We start from the raw sequence: 18,547 nt of genomic DNA, 5'->3' as shown, positions 1-18,547 counted from the left end.
CTGAACTTTATGTAATATAAGAGTATATAAGTTTACAAAGTTCGGTTCTTTCGCAAACTTGAACCTAACAGCTAACCAACCGAACTCTGAGTTCGGTTTCTGCGATAAAATTGTGAAGTTACCGAACTTAACAAACAAAAAAAATGTGAAGTTCCAGCGTCTATTGGCTAAGTTCGGTTACTTTGTAGCTTTAAAAGTTTTTGCGAACAAACCGAACTCTATTGGATAAGTTCGGTTATTTTGGAACTCAACATAGTGGCCACAACAACACAGTTCGCTTAGACTGGATTTGATTTTTTTCGGTTCTAAGGGTGGAGTTTGGTTACTTTGTAGTTTTAAATTTTTTTGTGAAACAACCGAATAGAGAGTTCGGTGACTTAGTTTTAAATCCAATAGAACCGAACTGTTCTTCGTGTTCTTCATTTTCAAGAAGTTCGGTTAATAAACTAGGGTTTTTTGGAAAATCGGCCTAACAGAACATGGCTATGTAACTCCTATTAAAACCCTATTTTGATGATTTCTATTCGATTGAAGCAATCAAAATCAAATTAAAGTGAAGGGTTTGTTGGAAAATACCTCCGGAGTGGTCCCATGGCAGAATCAGGTTGCGGCTGCCGTCTTTTATACTCGATAAAATTATTATGTAACCGAACTTAATTGTGATTGCATTGATGTTGTTACAAGGACAACCATTAGCAATTCCGCAGGGAGCGAGAAGTTGAAGCTTGATGATGTGCAACAAAGGTTAATTGCTGAAGAGGAGAGAAGAATAGAACAAGATTATGTTTCTAGTTCTTCAAGATCGGCCTTAAGTATGCATGAAGAAGATAGAGGCAGGAGTTCAAATAGGAACAACAAAAAATCCAGATGGAAGTCTAGAGGGAATTCTAGCGGAAGATCTCAATCTCGACCTAGAGGTGTTGTTGAGTGTTGGGCGTGTAAGAAAGTAGGACACTTCAAGCGTGATTGTCTGGAAAACAAAGGTGCTAATAATGGTGGAAACAAAGGTAATCAAGAAGAGGTCAACGTAGTTGCAGCTGCAGAACCGGTGAAGTTCCTTGTTGATAACAAGAAGGTGATTACGGAAGGTTTTCTATTACTCTCTGAGGACAAGCAAGATGAGTCTTGGATTATAAACTCGGGAGCTTCTTTCCATGCAACGGGTGATAAGAGTAGTATGATCTCTTATAAAGAAGGATACTATGGCCAAGTATTCTTAGTTGACGGTGAATCATGCAACATCATCGGTTTGGGTGATGTGATCTTGAAAGTCAATGGTTCGACATGGAAATTGAAGGATGTACGACACGTTCCAAATTTGAAGAAGAACTTGGTGTCTGTGGGCCAAGTTTGTGATGATGACAGTGAAGTTGTGTTAACGAAACACAATTGGAAAGTAAATAAAGGGGCTATGGTGTTAGCTCGATGAGTTAGAGTCAATACTCTATACCAGACTTCAGATGGAACTAGTTTAGCAGTGGCTAGTAGTGGTGAAGACACTAGGTTATGGCATAGAAGATTAGGGCACATGAGTGATAAGAACATGAAGATTATATGTTCGGGAGGATATCTACCTAAGGTAAAGTCTGTTGATATGAGTTTTTGTGAAGACTATGTTCTTAGAAAGCAAAAACGAGTTATTTTCAGCAGAGGAGGAAGAGACTTGAGAAGTGCAAAACTTGATTTGGTTCACACGGATGTATGGGGACCAATTGATGTTGCATCTCACAGCGGGTTCCAGTATTATGTCACCTTTATTGATGATCACTCAAGGAAGGTGTGGCTTTACTTCATGAAGAATAAGTTCGAGGTGTATGAAGTGTTTCAGAAGTGGAAAGCTTTGGTTGAAACAGAAACTGGTCTGAAGTTGAAGTGTCTAAGGTCAGGCAATGGTGGTGAGTATGAAAAAACAGAATTCTTACAGTTATGTGCTACAAATGGAATTCCTTTGGAGAGGACAGTTCCAAGGACACCACAGGAGAATGGAGCAGAACGTATGAATTGGACGTTCAATGCACGTGCAAGGTGCATGAGGTTGCAGTCTGGTTTTCCCAAGGCCTTTTGGGCACATGCAACAGAGACGGTTGCTTATCTAATTAACATGACACCTAGTAGTCCATTAGATATGAAGATACCAGAGGAGGTTTGGACTGGCAAAAAGGTAAATCTTTCCTATTTGAAAGTTTTTGGTTGTGTTGGTTATGTTCATCTTAGTCCCGGTGAGAGGTCTAAGATAGGTGCTCAAGCAAAGAAGTGTATATTCCTTGGTTATGGAATTGACGCTTTTGGGTATAAACTTTGGGACTATGAGGGTCACAAAGTTATTAGAAGTAGAGATGTCACTTTTAATGAGAATGAGTTGTACAAGGACAGGAATATAGCACAAGTTGAAGATGTCAGGTCAAGCAACGTCGATAAGGAGTTGTATATCGATATTGATGATGTTTCTGGAAGAAGTGTGGAACAAGAAGAACATGATGTTGTTGATGGCATAGAAGTACAAGTTGAAGAGACTTCTACTGCAGCTGGAGTTATTCCTACAGTTTCACAAGAAGTACAAAGATCTTCAAGAACTCTTAAACCAAACCCAAGGTATGCTTTGAATTATCTATTACTTACGGATGGAGGCGAACCTGAAGATATTAAGGAAGCACTAGCGGCTGATGATTCAGGCAAGTGGAAACTTGCTATGGAGGATGAGATAAATTCACTTGATGAGAATGACACTTGGGTGTTCGTAAAATTACCAAGAGGTAAGAAGGAGTTGCATAACAAGTGGGTTTATCGGATGAAATCTGAAGTAAATGGAGAAATTCGCTACAAGGCGAGGTTGGTTGTGAAAGGTTTCCAGCAAAAACCTAGTGTTGATTACAACGAGATATTTTCTCCAGTTGTGAAGATGACTACTATTCGAGTAGTGTTAAGTCTAGTGGCTTATGAAGATCTCTACCTTGAACAGTTGGATGTAAACTTCATGGTGACCTATATGAAGAAATTTACATGAAGAAGCCAGAAGGATTCATAGTAAAGGGCAAGGAAGAGATGGTGTTCAAGCTAAAGTAGAGTTTGTATGGTTTAAAACAAGCCCCGATAAAGTGGTACAAGAAGTTTGATAACTTCATGCATAGAAGTGGTTACTCACGGTGTAATGCAGATCATTTTTGTTACTTCAAAAGGAATAGTTCTGACTACATCATATTACTAATGTTTGTGGATGATATGTTGGTTGCCGGAACATCTCTACAAAAAGTTGAGAATTTGAAGAAACAATTAGCAAGTGAGTTTTCTATGAAAGATCTTGGTGAAGCAAAGCAGATTCTTGGTATGAGGATCATAAGAGACAGAGCTAAGGGTGTGCTTATTCTTAGTCAGGATGAATATATCGAACGAGTGTTGAAAAGGTTCAATATGGAGAATGCTAAACCAGTTAGTTCTCCACTTGGAAGTCAAATTCATCTTTCAAGTATGCAGTGTGCGAAGACAGATGAAGAAAATGAGTACATATCTAACGTACCATATTCTTCGGCTATTGAGAGTCTAATGTATGCTATGGTGTGCAGTGAGTTGGAACTCAAGGTTACAGAAGTTGGTGACATTGTCTACTACGGAAGCGGAGTATGTAGCGGTGACGAAAGCGAGCAAGGAGATGATTTGGTTACAAGGATTATTATCTGAGTTGGGCAAGGAACAAGGAGATAATGTTCTGTTTAGCGACAGTCAAAGTGCTATACATTTAGCCAAGAACTCAGCCTATCATGCTAGGACGAAGCATATAGATATCCGTTATCATTTCATTCGGGATGTCTTAGAAGAAGGAGAGTTGAAGCTCGAGAAGATTCTTGGTTAGAAGAATCCGGTGGATATGTTTACCAAGGGAGTTACATCAGACAAGCTAAAGCTCTGCAAGGCTTTAGTTAGTCTCTCAGAATGAGGATCTGGGAGGGGAGCCGCACTAACGAGGAAGATGTTTTAGCACCGTCAATCCAAAGTTGAAGAATGGAAGACAATCAATAAGTCTTCAAAGTGGGAGATTGTTAGTTATTGAAGACTAATTAATTATTTCCTGAAGTTAGCCGTGGTTATTTAGGGAAGGGGTTTCCTAAACCGGTTAGAATTCTTGGTGGCCAAGTTTGTAACCTATATAAATAGGTAGTTAGGCCTTGTAGAATTTGTGCATTGTGTAGAAAACGACTAAGAGATTGGTGAGAGATTTCTTGTATAGATTTTAGGGCTAAAGCTAGGGTTTCGTCGTGATAGCATATTGGTGAGGAACAAGAGACAAGGTTATCGTCTCGGGTAATTGTTGCGGTATAACGAAGGGTTTGATGGGATTCACACGACGCTGTAATCGTTTTTCCTTCATAGAGTATTTGACTTGGTGCGGGTCAAAGTGGACGTAGACAATATATACAAGTTGTATCTATTGGTCGAACCACTATAAATCTTGTGTCTTGTGAGTTGATTTATCTTTCTCATATTATTATAGTTGCTTGTTCTTGGTTTACTTATTATTCATCATAATATCTCAAGATCCGTTATTCCGCGATTATCAGTGATTATTCCCTAAAAAAATTCTGACAAGGTTGAGATTTTAAAATACGGGGCTCTTTACCTCGAGGCAGAGCAACAAAGTCCCTTCCTCTTGGAGTGGAATAACAAAGCTCTTTTCCCTATAGTGGAGTGATAAGGATCTTCGCCCTAAAGTGGAGAAATAAAGACCATGTACCTTGATACGATGCGGCAATGGCTCTTTGTCTCTAAGCAGTGAAGGTTTTTGACTTTGGAGCGATGGAGGCTCTTCGCCTCGGAGCGTAGGTTCTTTGTTTCAGAGCTGAATGACAGGTTTTCATCTTTGGGTATCTTGAACTCGGAGTGATAAAACTATTTAGGACGATTGAGTCTCTCTATTTGGAATGATTAGATTTGAGCTAGCTTCTCTTACTCAGAAGTCGACCTTATATTTAACGTCATTTTGGCTGGTGTTTTGGGATTCATCTTGACCAAAACTATGCTTAAGTTCAGATACTTCTTTGCATAGCCTGATAGCTAACCGTAATCGTGAACTTGAGTACTTAAATTAGGTTGGGCGTTTGGCAAAGTAACAATTTTTCTTTCGGACTGCGAATGGAAATTTTACCCCTAGATCGTAAGATGACCATTTTCCCCCTGGTCCAGTAAGTCATTATCTACGATGGCACTTTTTCTTCACGGTTTATATGCAATTTATATCATTATATTTGTATTCATATTTTCTTGTTTAGTGAAATTCTTGATTATTTTGTAGATGAGAAAGAAAAGTCACAACCCGTGAATAAATGAGAAAGCAAATCTCCATGAAACTTGAAAATGTGACAAGCGGAATCCAGATAACAAAGAACATTAGTATGTTCTACTACCAGGACATAATATCATGGGCACATTTTCACACAAAATGCCGGATATGTAAGGAATTGTATCGATTTTCTAGATTTTGTTCTAATATGGACCCTAGTTGGTAATTCGGCATATTTTTTTGCCAAATTATTTGAGAATATTCACAAAATCAATTGGGATGGCTCAGTTGGCTAGGGTTGAACTCTCGAGTTGTTAGGTCAGAGATTCGAATCCCGTGCAGATCATTTATAAAGAAATCGAGAATTATTCACGAAATCGTTAGTGACACTATTTTTATAAACTTGTTACCCCGATCTTAAAAGTATGAACGCTATTTTTATAAACTTGCTTGAATAATGCAAGTTTTTGTACACATCCACGAATATTTTTCCGTGTAGTTCGGTTGGATTGGGCCTTAATCTGTTGAGCCCAGTATAATAATTTAAGGACAAATGTCGTTAGAGAGACCAATCCCTTGACCCTCTACACGATAGTTATTTTCCTAACCGTTGGACTGCTCTTTGATTGCTAAATAACATACTTCTTCCGTCCAAAATTAATTGAGCTAATTGGTTTTAAATTTTGTCGACAAATAATTGAGTTATCTCACTAATTGAGGGGTATTTATAAAATTATCATTTTAATTGATTATTGTTACTATAAGAAATATGTATAATTTGATAGCCATGTTTATATTCGTGACGTAGGTGTTTTAAAATTCTTTTCAATAGTATAAAGTTTACGAAAAACCGTGGTGTAGTTTAAGAGATAAATCATGTCTAAATTTCACCAGTTATTATTCATAAGGGTATAATTGTAAAAAATACTTAAACATACTCCCTTTTTTTTTCTTTACTTTAATATTTTGCAAACCACAAATAGCTCAATTAATTTGAGATGGAGGGAGTATCGGAAAACGTTTGAGACGCGCGGTGTAGCGTTGTTCAATTTTAGCTACCCATCAAAAAATTATTGACACATGTATGTGGATGAACGTTCGATTTTAGTAATATCAATTATTCCATATATTTAAAAGTCACATTTATAAATAAACATATGATTTCGAATATCCAAAGATTTTAAAATATATGTCTTTTTACTTTAAACCTTTATGTTGTATGTTTTAATTAATCTAAAATAACAGTATAACTCATATAAAATAACATCGTCGGGACTGACAAAATTAATAATATTATTGAGCTATTTATATATTATTAATAATTTACCAAAACATTTTGTTAATTATGATTCAACAAGTTAGAGATGGATTCAACACATGACAGTAACCTTCTCTTCCAAAGGAAAGAGTCTGAGATTTGATAATTTTCTTCTTACCGAGTTAATACAACTGATTGGAAAATAAATAGAACTCACCAATACTCACTAACTCTCTCAGCCAATCACAACGTTGATTGCTGACTAACCTAAAAGATAAAAGACTCAAATGACCCTCCTAATTAGACAGAAATAGTGAAATGGAATCAAAGGTCAAGTGACTAGTCAAGTCTCTAGAGTTCGTGTCGTAGGTACATGACAATGCCTTCCCTTTATAAGCATCCTTGTCATCAAATATGAAGTCCGGAAAATGCACTTGAATGTGAGTTTTGTCCTCCCAAGTTGCATCCTCAGGTGGGGAGTTGGACCAGTGGATCAAGACATGCGAGATAGAAGTAGCTGCACGCGAGGTTACTCTAGTGTCCAAAACATCCACAGGTACTAGCACAAATGCAACATTAGTATCCACCAGTGTTAAAGCAGGAGAAGAATAGAACGTTGACCAATCTTGTTCTTGAAGTACCTGCACGCAAGCTACAACTCCAACTCTCTGAATAACTTCAAATGGGCCATAGTATTTAGAAGATAGTTTAAAGTTTTTTCGCAAGGCTACTGAGGATTGTTGATAGGGTCGTAGCTTCAAAAATACCCAATAACCCACCACAAAGGTTTTATCAGTTCCAGATTGATCTGCAAAAAAAAAAATCGTTCTTGCCAGCCTTTTCTGAATTCTCTTTTAGTAAGTGCAGCATATGGTCTCTGTGCTGAATATACTCTTGAACACTTGCTACTGAAGTAGTGGCATGAATAGGGAAAACCAAATGAGGTGGAGTGTCTCCGTATAGAGCTTGGAATGGTGTCATTTTAAGGATTGAGGGACAATTGGTGTTAAACCACCATTCAACAAGTGCTAACGAATTTGACCAAAGTTTAGGTGTTATATCCGTCATGCACCTTAAATATTGCTTCAAGCATGCATTGGTTCTCTCCGTATGACCATCTGTTTGTGGGTGGTAAGCAGTGCTGAGATTTAATGTGGTACCTAAGGATTTGAACAATCCCTTTCAGAAGGAACTGATGAATATTTTGTCTCTGTCAGAGACTATTGAAGATGTGATGTAGAAATTCGTTAGCCACATAAATAGCTGAGAAGGGGTGGCCAAGTGAAATAAAATGACTGTATTTAGTTAATTTTTCTACAACCACTTAAATGACACATTTCCTATTGGAGAGTGGCAATCCTTCAATAAAATCCATTGATATATGTTTCCATGCGGTTTCTGGAATTGGAAGGGACTGGAGAAGACCAGCAGGAGCCAAATTGTCATATTTGTTGCATTGGAAAACATCACAGACAACTACAAACTGCATCACATCTTGTTTCATCTTAGGCCAGTAAAAGTAGGATTTATCCCTTTTATAAGTACCATGTATGCCAGAGTGACCACCCACTGCTGAACTGGGAACTGAATGGATGATAAAATATATGATGTTGTTGGTAGAACCGATGTAAATTCTGGACGTGTATCTGATAACACCATCCTGCAATGTATAATTCTTGTAAGTAGGTGTGATTAGTAGTTGTGGCATGAGTTGTTTAAATGTAGAGTCATCTACATAACTAATCAGAACATCTTGAGCCCGTTGAGGTTGAATTACTGATAAAGCAAGACAAGCAGCATCATGATGTGGTATTCTAGACAAGGCATCATCAACTATATTCTCCAGCCCTTTCTTGTATCCTATCTCATAGTATAGGACCAGAAGTTTCATTAGCCATTTTTGTTGAAGTACAAAAGTTCTTTTGCTCCATGAAAAATTTCAGGCTCTGATGGTCAGTATGGATAATGAATCTAAAATAAGACAAGTAGTGTCTAATTTTTGCACTTCCATCACAATGGCTAGCAATTCTTTTTCATAAGTAGATAAAGCTAAAGCTTTAGGGCCAAGTGGTTTGTTAAAGAAATCAATTGGCATGTTGTTCTGCAGTAACACAGCACCCACTCCTCTAGAATAGGCATCAGTTTCAAGAACAAGTGGTAGGGAGAAATTTGGTAATGTTAAAACTTGAGCAGTAGTCATAACATGTTTGAGTGACACAAAAGCTTGTAATGCAGCAGAAGACCAAGTGAAGGAATCTTGTTTCAGTATAACTTTGAAGGGCTTGCTAATAATGCTGTATCCTTTAATGAATCTTCTATAATACCCAGTGAGACCCAAAAATCCTCTCAACTGCTTCAAATTTGAAGGTTGGGGCCACTTTTGCATAACAACAATTTTCTCAAGATCAGCAGCAACACCTCATAAGTAATCGGATGCCAAGATATTCTAGTTGTGGTTAAGCAAAACAACATTTACTCATGTTTTCAAATAAAGAGTTGTCTCTCAATACTTGCAAGGTCTGAGAAATATGGATAATGTGGTCCTAAAGTGAAGGGTTGTAGACAAGAATGTCATAAAAAAAAAACTTCCTAAGAAAAGGTTGGAAAATCTTGTTCATGAGAGCTTGAAAGGTGGCAGGTGCATTAATAAGGCCAAAAGGCATAAATTTAAATTCAAAGTGACCATGATGAGTTTTAAATGAAGTTTTGTATATGTCAGAAAGATGCATTCTAATATGACGATACCTTGATCTTGAGTCCAACTTTGTGAAGATAAAATAACCATATAATTCATCCAGTAACTCCTCAATGAGTCGAATAGGAAATATATCCTTAATGGTTAGTTCATTCAATTTCTTGTAATCTACACAAAACCTCCAAGAGCCATCTTTTTTCTTAACTAATAAAATAGATTCCCTAAAGGGGCTATGGCTATCTTGGATGATACCTGATGCTAGCACCTCCTGAACCATTTTTTCTATCACATCTTTTTGCACATAAGACATATGGAGGGTGGTTGTGCAGATGGAATATCATTAGCCTTTAAGGAAATTATATAGTCTAACTCTCTGGAAGGAGGTAAGCTAGTTGGTTCAGCAAACACATCAGAGAAGTTATATAACAGTGAAACAATTGCAGGAGGAACTTCAGAAGTAGGAGTAGCAGATACTGAGAACAACTGACCAATGATAGCTGGATCTTTACTTTTGATAAATTCAAATAAAGAGTCACCACTAATCATACTACAAGAAGGGGTGGAAGTACTTCCATGTAGTGTGATTTGTTGGCCTTGATGCATGAAGGAAATCTTTAAGTCAGCTAAATTAAACATCACATTACCTTATTTCTTCAACCAGTCCACCCCCAAAAACCATATCACAGCCACCAAGTTGAAGGACTTTTAGATCACCAGAGAATTGGTAGCCTTGCATAGACCATTTGAGGTCAGAACACACACCTTTGTTGTTTATGGTATCTCTATTGGCAACTGTAACTAGCATGTGACCAGTTAGTGCTATATGAAGGTGCAGTTGATCTGCCAAAACAACATCCACAAAACTGCGAGTATTGACAGTGTCAATAAGAACAAAAATATGGCGCTTATTAAGTTGTCATGGTACTCGAATTGTGTGTGGTGTTATAGGGATAGTTAAAGCATGTAATGAAATATCCATGGTGGAGTCACCAGAAGTGGTTGGATATGCCTCTTCTTCTTATGATTCTTCTACAGATATTGGTGATTGTTCTTCATCAGAGTCTACAAACATGAATAGTTTTTGAGTCTTGTAGAAGTGTCTAGGTCCGTAGAATTCATCGCAATTGTAACATAAAACTTGGTCACGAGACACTCTCATTTGAGATGGAGTGAGCTTTTTAATAGGAGGAATAGTGGGTATTGTTTTTGTAGGAGTAGGTGGCATAGTAGCAAATGGTTTAGTATAAGAAAAACATGGCTTGGGGTGGTGTAGTGAGAGATGATAATCTAGGTTTATACGTAGAGGAAGAAGGTGTGAAGGAACTGGTAGAAGGTTGGAAGGAGCGAGTGTATGGTTTATATTGCTTAACCTGAGAGTCTACTAAGGCTTGTTGAATACGAGCCAGATAGAATGCATCAGTATCACATTTGGGTTTAAACATTGAATTGGGTTACAAATTTCTTCCTTCAACCCACTAATAAAGCTCATTGTAAAATACTCATCTGATAAGAATTTGTTGTTAGACTTCATAATAGCTTTAAGAGATTCATGACGTTCATAGTATTCTTCTACTGTGGTTGTCTGAGACAGCTTATTGAAACTACCCACATAATTATCAAAAGCGACATCCTCAAATCTCATACAAACATCAAAAACAAATTTATACCATTCAATAAACAGTTTACCCTCCTGATAATCTAGAAAACACGAATCTGCTTTGCCTTTTAAGTGGATAGAAGCCAGTTCAACCCTCTTAACCGGACCAATAGAATTGGAGTGAAAGTATCGTTCACATTTTTTAAGCCATCCCCGAGGATGAGATCCATCAGATCTAGGAAAATCAATTTTGGGATAACGATGAAAGTTACCTGTATTCAGATGGTAAGCATTATTCAGACTCGATTCACCAAAAGAATTTCCACTCTCAGCCTCAGATTGGATATTTGGGTTTGGTAAAGAATTTGAAGCTGATACAGGAGGAATTGGAGCTCCTGAAATTGAAATTTTCGGTGAGTGAGCTCATCTGACTTTTGAGATCATATAAATCTTTTCCAACAACTGATAATCGTTCTCCATCAAGATTCTGCTGATGAGCAAGGTCCTTCACTGTAGGTTCTTTATCAACTCCTCTTGTCATGAATCATGACACATGATCGACTAATATGATACCAAATGTTATGATCGAACAAGTTAGAAATGAATTCAACAAATGACAGTAACCTTTAGTTCCAAAGGAAAGAACCTGAGATTTGATACTTGTCTTCTTACCAAGTTAACACAACTGATTAGAAAATAAATAGAACTCAACAATCCTCACTAACTCTCTCAGCCAATCACAGCGTTGATTGTTGATTAACCTAAAAGATAAAAGACTCAAATGACTCTCCTAATTAGACAGAAATACTGAAATGGAATCAAAGGTCAAGAGACTAGTAAAGTCTCTGGAGTTCGTTCCATAGGTACATGACACATTCTTTGAAAAAAATCAACAAAATGTATCAATGCACCTCGTTCGTTGTGCATGTTATCATGGGTACGTTTGTAGATACCAAATTAATTTGATACTATCATTAATGGAGCAAAATTCGACACCGTACAAAATCTATGGCTTCCTTTAGAGGTGTAAATTGGGTCGTGCCAGTACGATCACAACCCATTGCAACACGTTAAAACTTGAGAAAAACCAAGCAAAGAACGTGAGTTAGCTCATTACGGTCCAGCAAGTTAATTTCTTGGGCTAGGTTGTGCTGGACCAACACGTTTTACACCTCAATGAAATAACAACATCACCAAAAAACTCTTCTAATGTTAAGAAAAATCCAATATGAAATGTAATATATCATCAACTTCAAGAAAATCGAGGTTAAAATTGAATTATTCTTTACAAAATTAGCAAATTTAAAGTTAATTTTATGTGACTAGAGAGTTCTAATTTACGTTATATCACATAAGGGACCATATAACGTTTAAATTTTTTTAATTATTTTATAACTTTAACGAACTATTAATTTAGCAAGTTATCCCGACTTAGTACCAGCAAATTTTTTAATCTATCGTGATTGTTTATTAATCGTGGATTAGTTTATATGAGTTCTGCTATAAAAGAGCGTAATAGATAGAAATATATCTCGAAAATTTTCTCCCAGGGCTCTTCCAACCGTATCAACCAGTGTCTTTCCTGTTCAGATCATCTCCAAACTCCACATATCTTCAACCTTATTTTAATCTCTTTCATTTTCTTCTTTCACATCTTTTTTCCTTCCGTTCTTGGGCATGAAAATGTTTGTTTTATGGTTATAAACACAATATAGTGACTATAGGTTTAGCTCTATTAGTACCCATTTTTATGTTTATTTATTTCTTTTTTCTTTTTCTGATTTCTTACTAGTTTTGATTTCGATAATCCATTAAATGAATTATTTGTCTTTTCTTAATTTTGGTTACCAGTGCAGCTACGATGCGGTCGGGCCACATCATACCCCTATTAATTTTGTGACGCATATTGAAAGTTGGGTATTTTTTTTTTGTTGCTTTTACGAGGATTTAAAGGGTTTGTTTTTTAGGGAAAACTAATTTTTACTTTTTTCGGGGACAAAAAGTTGGAATTTTTTTTTGATTTGAGACTCATTTACATGATGTGTACAAAAGGTAAGAAATGCCATACTTCTACGATGTAGCCCGGCCGCATCGTAGCCGTAGGCTATGGTTTTGGTTTTGGTGTTTAATGGAGAAAAGTCACAGCCTGTAGCAACAAGAACCTCATCATCTTTAACTAAGAAAGAAAAAAAAACATGATCAAGATCATTAACAAGTTTATCAAGTACAACAACTACTACAAAGACTCCAATCCTTTTTCAAACCGAGTCATCCCGATTCAGACAACTAAATACCAATTCAAAAGACTCATACTACGAGGATTTATGTTACTTGAAACACTGAAGATACTTGTAATTTTCAAAAACGTAAAATCATGTACTTAAATGTACATGTTCGTGAAATCACTAGGTTGGGATGATCAACCTACTACTTTATACAATCAAACAAATTAATTTTAGTTTAAACTAGTTTTTGCATATATACGATTTGGTCCTTTGAAAGCTCCGAGATGATGTTTAAGTCTGTAATTATTGGATGGTTGGTCAGTCAAGAACTGGCGGAGCCGCTATTGGATTCGAAGCTTGTGCAATGAAATTGAAATATCTTGTATATGTTTCCAATACCAGTTCTATTAGTGTAGTGTTACGATGTTTATCATTGAAAAAATTTACATCTTAATTACTCCGTACATTCAAATTCACATATAAGGATAACATTCAGGTACCTAAACCTTAATTACTCCAGGTATATAAAGTCATAAGTATGAATGGATAAACACCCACTTCCTAAGACTTAGTCTTGTTTGGCTACTAAATTAGCCAAAAAGCGTTGCCTATTCTTTTACACTATTTCTCTTTCCAGATATATCTCGTATTCTAACTAGTCGCGAGAAAATTTCGCTGAATGGTTCAGCGCAGAGAAAATCAACTTTTCCTCATTTCGTTTAGCGCATATTGATTTATTTTTTGATCCAACGACTGAGATGGTGGCGCTGTTCCATTCAGCGCAAACTAATTCTATTCTATCCTAGATGTTCCATTCAACTCATTTAGTTTCGTTGATCCGTTCAGCGCATCTAGATGCTAGATTATAACTGTCACATGACTTAAGAGGTTATTCTAGCTTCCAATATAGATGCTAGATTACAGGACCATATGACTTAGCCTAAAGTAAATACCGACTTTTATTTAGTATAAAAGTGAAAAAAGGTGTTATCTTGTTTGGCTTATGGCTGATTGGATCAAGGACATGGCCTAGCAAAGGTTTAAATCGGGCTATAGCCCATCAATATTTATAGCTTAATAAAAAATTTGGATAAAATTTTTTCAAACTTACTTATTAAAAATGGTGGGTCCTGAACTGAATGCAAATCTAAGCGTTTATTTTCCCATCCAACGTCTTAGAAGCCGTTTTTGCGGGAAGCCATCCCACAAAGTCCTATGGGATAGCATTTGTCTTCGCAAAGTAAGAAAAATCTCAATATTTAAAGGGAATAAAAAATACTCAGCAAACTCATTTACAGAATCCAGAATCCCATATTCAATTCACCACAAAATAATGAAAAAACATGACAAAGTGATCCATTCCTTCTTTTTATAATTATTCCAAATAATTAGGCACCAAATTTTCTAAATCGTAGTTACTCCATATTATTAAAGTCACATATATGGATAAACATCAGACTTCCTAGCTCTTAATTACTCTACAGTGTGAGTGTCCATTATGGATAAAATTTGATTGTTTATCGTATATGCGACTTTAAACATACAGAGTAGTTAATAATTTAGAAATCAGATATTTCTCCATTTAAACGTTAGACATATAGAGTAGTTTAAATAGAAGGAATTCAGATTCACAACATTTTATGAACATGATATGTTTCTCTTAGAAGCCATACATTCCTACTAAACGTTAGACATTTTGGGATAGTAAACCTGTCATCATTATCTACTGATTTTAGCCTCGACCATAACTTTTAAAATTGTAAGTGACCGTAACGGTTGATTATTAGATATTGAAATATTGGAATTTGACTTTGAAAGACTAATTTTTTGAGGTTGCAGGTGACATTGTTATAGGTTTCAAATTATACGTTTTCCGTATGAATATACTGCTTTGTACGGGGGACATTATAAATATATTATCTTCAAATGCATCGTTATTTAGGTATGAGAATAACCATATCAACAAATCCCTCTTGCATTAAAGTCACATACATGTATATACATCTGGTTTCCTAATTAAATCTCAATTACTCCATATATTTTGGAAATCACAGTATACATGTATAAAACCCTTTTTCCGACATGTTAATTACTCCGTATATTTAAAATCAATAGGGATAAAGATCCGATTTCCTAAACCTTAATTACTGCATTTATTTTTTTTCTCTAATTCCCGTATATATAAATTTGTAGATTTGTTTTTGTTGGATTATCAAGCATCTTTACTTTCTACAGTATTTCATTTCTGACAAGGTTATTATTATTCAAGTACTCGGCAAGTTTGCAATAGCATAGTAGAAAGATGGAAGCAAAAGGGATCATCACTATGCTAGTACTAGCAGTGTTCGTTGCTCACCAATTGTCTCTCACTAGTAAGATTATGTTTCTTTAATTAAAAATCCGGCCCTCCTTTTTCCTATACATAATATTATTTTCATTGATATATATAATTTAAAATAAATTTAATGGCAGGTGCTGGTCGAATTGGGGTTTGCTATGGAACAGTTGCAGACAATCTACCTTCACCACAAGAAGTAATTAATCTCTACAAAAAATATGGAATCCAGATGATGAGAATATTCTCACCAACACCTGAAATACTAGAAGCATTAAGAGGAACTGGGATTTTACTCTCAGTTGGTATCGTGAATGACGATTTAAAGGCTCTTTCATCGAGCCAAGAGTCTGCTAATTCGTGGGTGGCAACAAATATTGTCCCGTACAAAGATAACGTTACGTTTGGTTGGATCACAGCTGGAAACGAAGTTATCCCTGGAACGCTGGCTCAGTATGTCCCTGGAGCCATGACCAACATTTACAACGCTCTGGTGAATGTCAGCTTAGATCAGATTAAGGTTACTACAGTTGTTCCAGCTTCTGCTCTTGGCGCTACTTACCCTCCTTCAGCAGGTGCTTTTAAGGATGAAGTTGTCGATGTGATGACTCAAATATCCAAGTTTTTACAAAGTCATGGTGCACAATTAATGGTCAATGTATACCCGTACTTTGCTTATGCCGAAAATTCAGCAGATATTTCTCTGCCTTATGCACAATTTGCCGCTGATACACCTATTGTAGATGGAAACTTGAATTATTACAGTCTCTATGCTGCGATGGTAGACAGTTTTAATGCAGCTTTAGAGAAAATAGGTACGCCCGATGTTGTCGTTGCTGTATCCGAAAGTGGTTGGCCAAGCGCAGGAAATGAACCTTATTCAAGTATAGAAAATGCGAAGGCTTACAATACGAACCTTATGAGTCATGTTTTGAGTGAGGGAACCCCAAGAAGACCCAATCAGGAATACGATGTATTTCTGTTTGCGATGTTTAACGAGGACTTGAAGCAGCCTGCTGGTGTTGAGCAGAATTTTGGTTTATTTTATCCTAATATGGAGCCTGTTTATCCCTTATTCTGATGTTCAGTACTGTTTGGTTCCAAGGTCATGACTCGTGATCTAGGATATGCTTAACAGTATTTAATTAGCTTTTCTACTCGTTTACTTAGTTTTGTGATAATAACTAGGGCCTGTACTCGTGCTATTGTGCTTGTTCATTTGTCGGGTAATCCATGCTCGTTGTGGTCATCGATTCATTTTTGGTATGATCAGTTGTGTTATTTTGGTATTGTTAGAAAATTTATTTTAGTTGGAGGAACATGAAGATATGAAGTTGCTCATCTTTGAATCTGGATGGTAGACAAGATGGTTTAATCAAATTGCCTAAACATTAGGCAGTCCATTTAAACAGGGATCAAAAACAAAAAGTAAATGCAATTCTGAAGGACAGTTGCACCAAATCTATTTTTTAAGGACATGGTTGATTTTCATTTCTGTCAAGTTGGATACAAATACGATTCCGAAACATAATGGATCCTTGCTAATTAGAACATATAACTCCATCAATAGCAATGCACATTTGGATCCATCGCATTCAAGCCGCTCATTCATTGGGTGTAAACACATTGGGTGGCAGATTAAACGAAATTCATTGAATTTCATTCGCTGCTCAGGCCTAGATTCAACAGTTTGTGGCTTTGTGCTCTGAGTGTAGTGGCATAACTACTGCATGAACTCGATAAAAAAAATTGTGATGAGGTCCGTACCCTGTGTCACCCTTTCTTAAATGAGCCATCCAAATTAACTTCTTTTGTTTATCAACTGCAAGAAAACTCAATCTCTACTTATGTCAAAAATGCTTGCATATCCAAAGATTAAGGGGTTTGAAAGAGATTAGCCTAAGTATTTAATAGAACACCCTGTTTTCTGACAATTTAATAAAACACCCATTAAAAGTCTAAGTATTTAGCCCCCCTAAACCAATTCTGGGTTTAATGTTCTTTGTAAAGTTAACCCCCTAAATTATTTTTCTTAGATTAGCCTCCCGTATAAAAAGTTTCTAGCTCCGTTCGTGCCACTTTATTTATGACATATACCATCGGAAACGAGTAGAAACTAAGACAAAGGGAACATTATTCAAATACCTTCTTAAAATATATCCTTATTTAATTTTTAAAATATTCTTATTTTCTGAAAAGTGGAAGCAATTAGCACAAATTGCTCTTAGAAGTGGACGCAACCAGCACAAGTTGCTTCTAAAAGTGGTTACTTCCAAAAAGTGGAAGCAAGTTTCTCAAATTGACTCCAAAAAAATTATCTTTTACGATAATTGTGCAAGGTCGAAAAAAATGGAGGGTATTTATAACACTCAAAACATTAAACCAAAGCAAGTTGTATATGAAGCAGGCTCAATTTAGAATAGAACTTTTGCATGAATGCCTGGTGCATCTCATCCCATGAGCGTATGCTGTTTGGATTTAGAGATATATAACAAGTGAAAGCATCTCCTGTCGGAATCTTCCCAAACTCCCTCATGCATATATTTTCGTCTTGGGCATACTCATTCAGAGCCATAGTGAAGCGATGCATTTGTTCAGTCGCGTTCCCACTTCCCTCAAATAACTTGAACTTCGGCGTTTTGTACTTTGCAGGCATAGGTTTAGCCAGGATTTCCGACGAAATGGGTGACGCGATTGAGTAGGCGCTGGCTTGGGTCTCCAGTCCATACTTCTCTTCAAGTAGCTTGGTGAATTTCCCGTCGTTTAGAGCCATCCGCGCTTGCTCTTCTGTCATCGGTTGGTGACCCGCCTACTGGTTAGCTCGGGTCCCTCCTTGTGGCGCTCATAAGAACTGCGCTGGGTCGAAGCCGCTCCTCTGGTTCCGCGGAGGGGAGTTTGAACCTTCAACGCGGTTCTCTACTTGAGGTGGATCGATAGCGGCTTACCTCGCTAGGAGTGTCTGGCGTTGACGATCGTTCTCCTCGATGTCGAAGACCATCTGTTCAACCTCAGTCAGGATCCGTAGACGCGTGGTTGGTCGATGCGTCCAAATCCTTCAGCGTCCATGTGGTGAACTGTGCGCTAATTCTTTGACCTAGTCTCCCACTATGGTCGCCAAAAATGTACACAGTACTAAAAGTACAAGGTACAGATAGAGTAAGATGA

At 36.8% G+C, this 18,547-nt stretch overlaps 1 protein-coding gene across 1 annotated transcript; it reads left to right on the top strand.

The window, feature by feature from the left end:
- Window positions 1-15,268: 15,268 nt before the first annotated feature.
- Window positions 15,269-16,639, top strand: LOC113314441 (probable glucan endo-1,3-beta-glucosidase BG4). Its single transcript, XM_026563233.1, has 2 exons — window positions 15,269-15,419; window positions 15,520-16,639. The coding sequence occupies exons 1-2, from the start codon at window positions 15,350-15,352 to the stop codon at window positions 16,461-16,463; spliced, it is 1,014 nt and encodes a 337-aa protein (XP_026419018.1). The 5' UTR covers window positions 15,269-15,349; the 3' UTR covers window positions 16,464-16,639.
- The last annotated feature ends 1,908 nt before the right edge of the window (window positions 16,640-18,547 follow it).

The sequence above is a fragment of the Papaver somniferum genome, chromosome 9 (assembly GCF_003573695.1).
Source record: "Papaver somniferum cultivar HN1 chromosome 9, ASM357369v1, whole genome shotgun sequence".
Lineage (NCBI taxonomy): Eukaryota > Viridiplantae > Streptophyta > Magnoliopsida > Ranunculales > Papaveraceae > Papaver > Papaver somniferum.
This window is presented reverse-complemented; position numbering and strand designations above follow the sequence as displayed.

Bases quoted from the DNA above. Each gene is read 5' to 3' on its own strand.
- LOC113314441 (XM_026563233.1), top strand. From the start codon at position 15,350: ATGGAAGCAAAAGGGATCATCACTATGCTAGTACTAGCAGTGTTCGTT. The intron at 15,420-15,519 runs GTAAGATTATGT...ATTTAATGGCAG, and splicing joins TCACCAATTGTCTCTCACTA to GTGCTGGTCGAATTGGGGTT.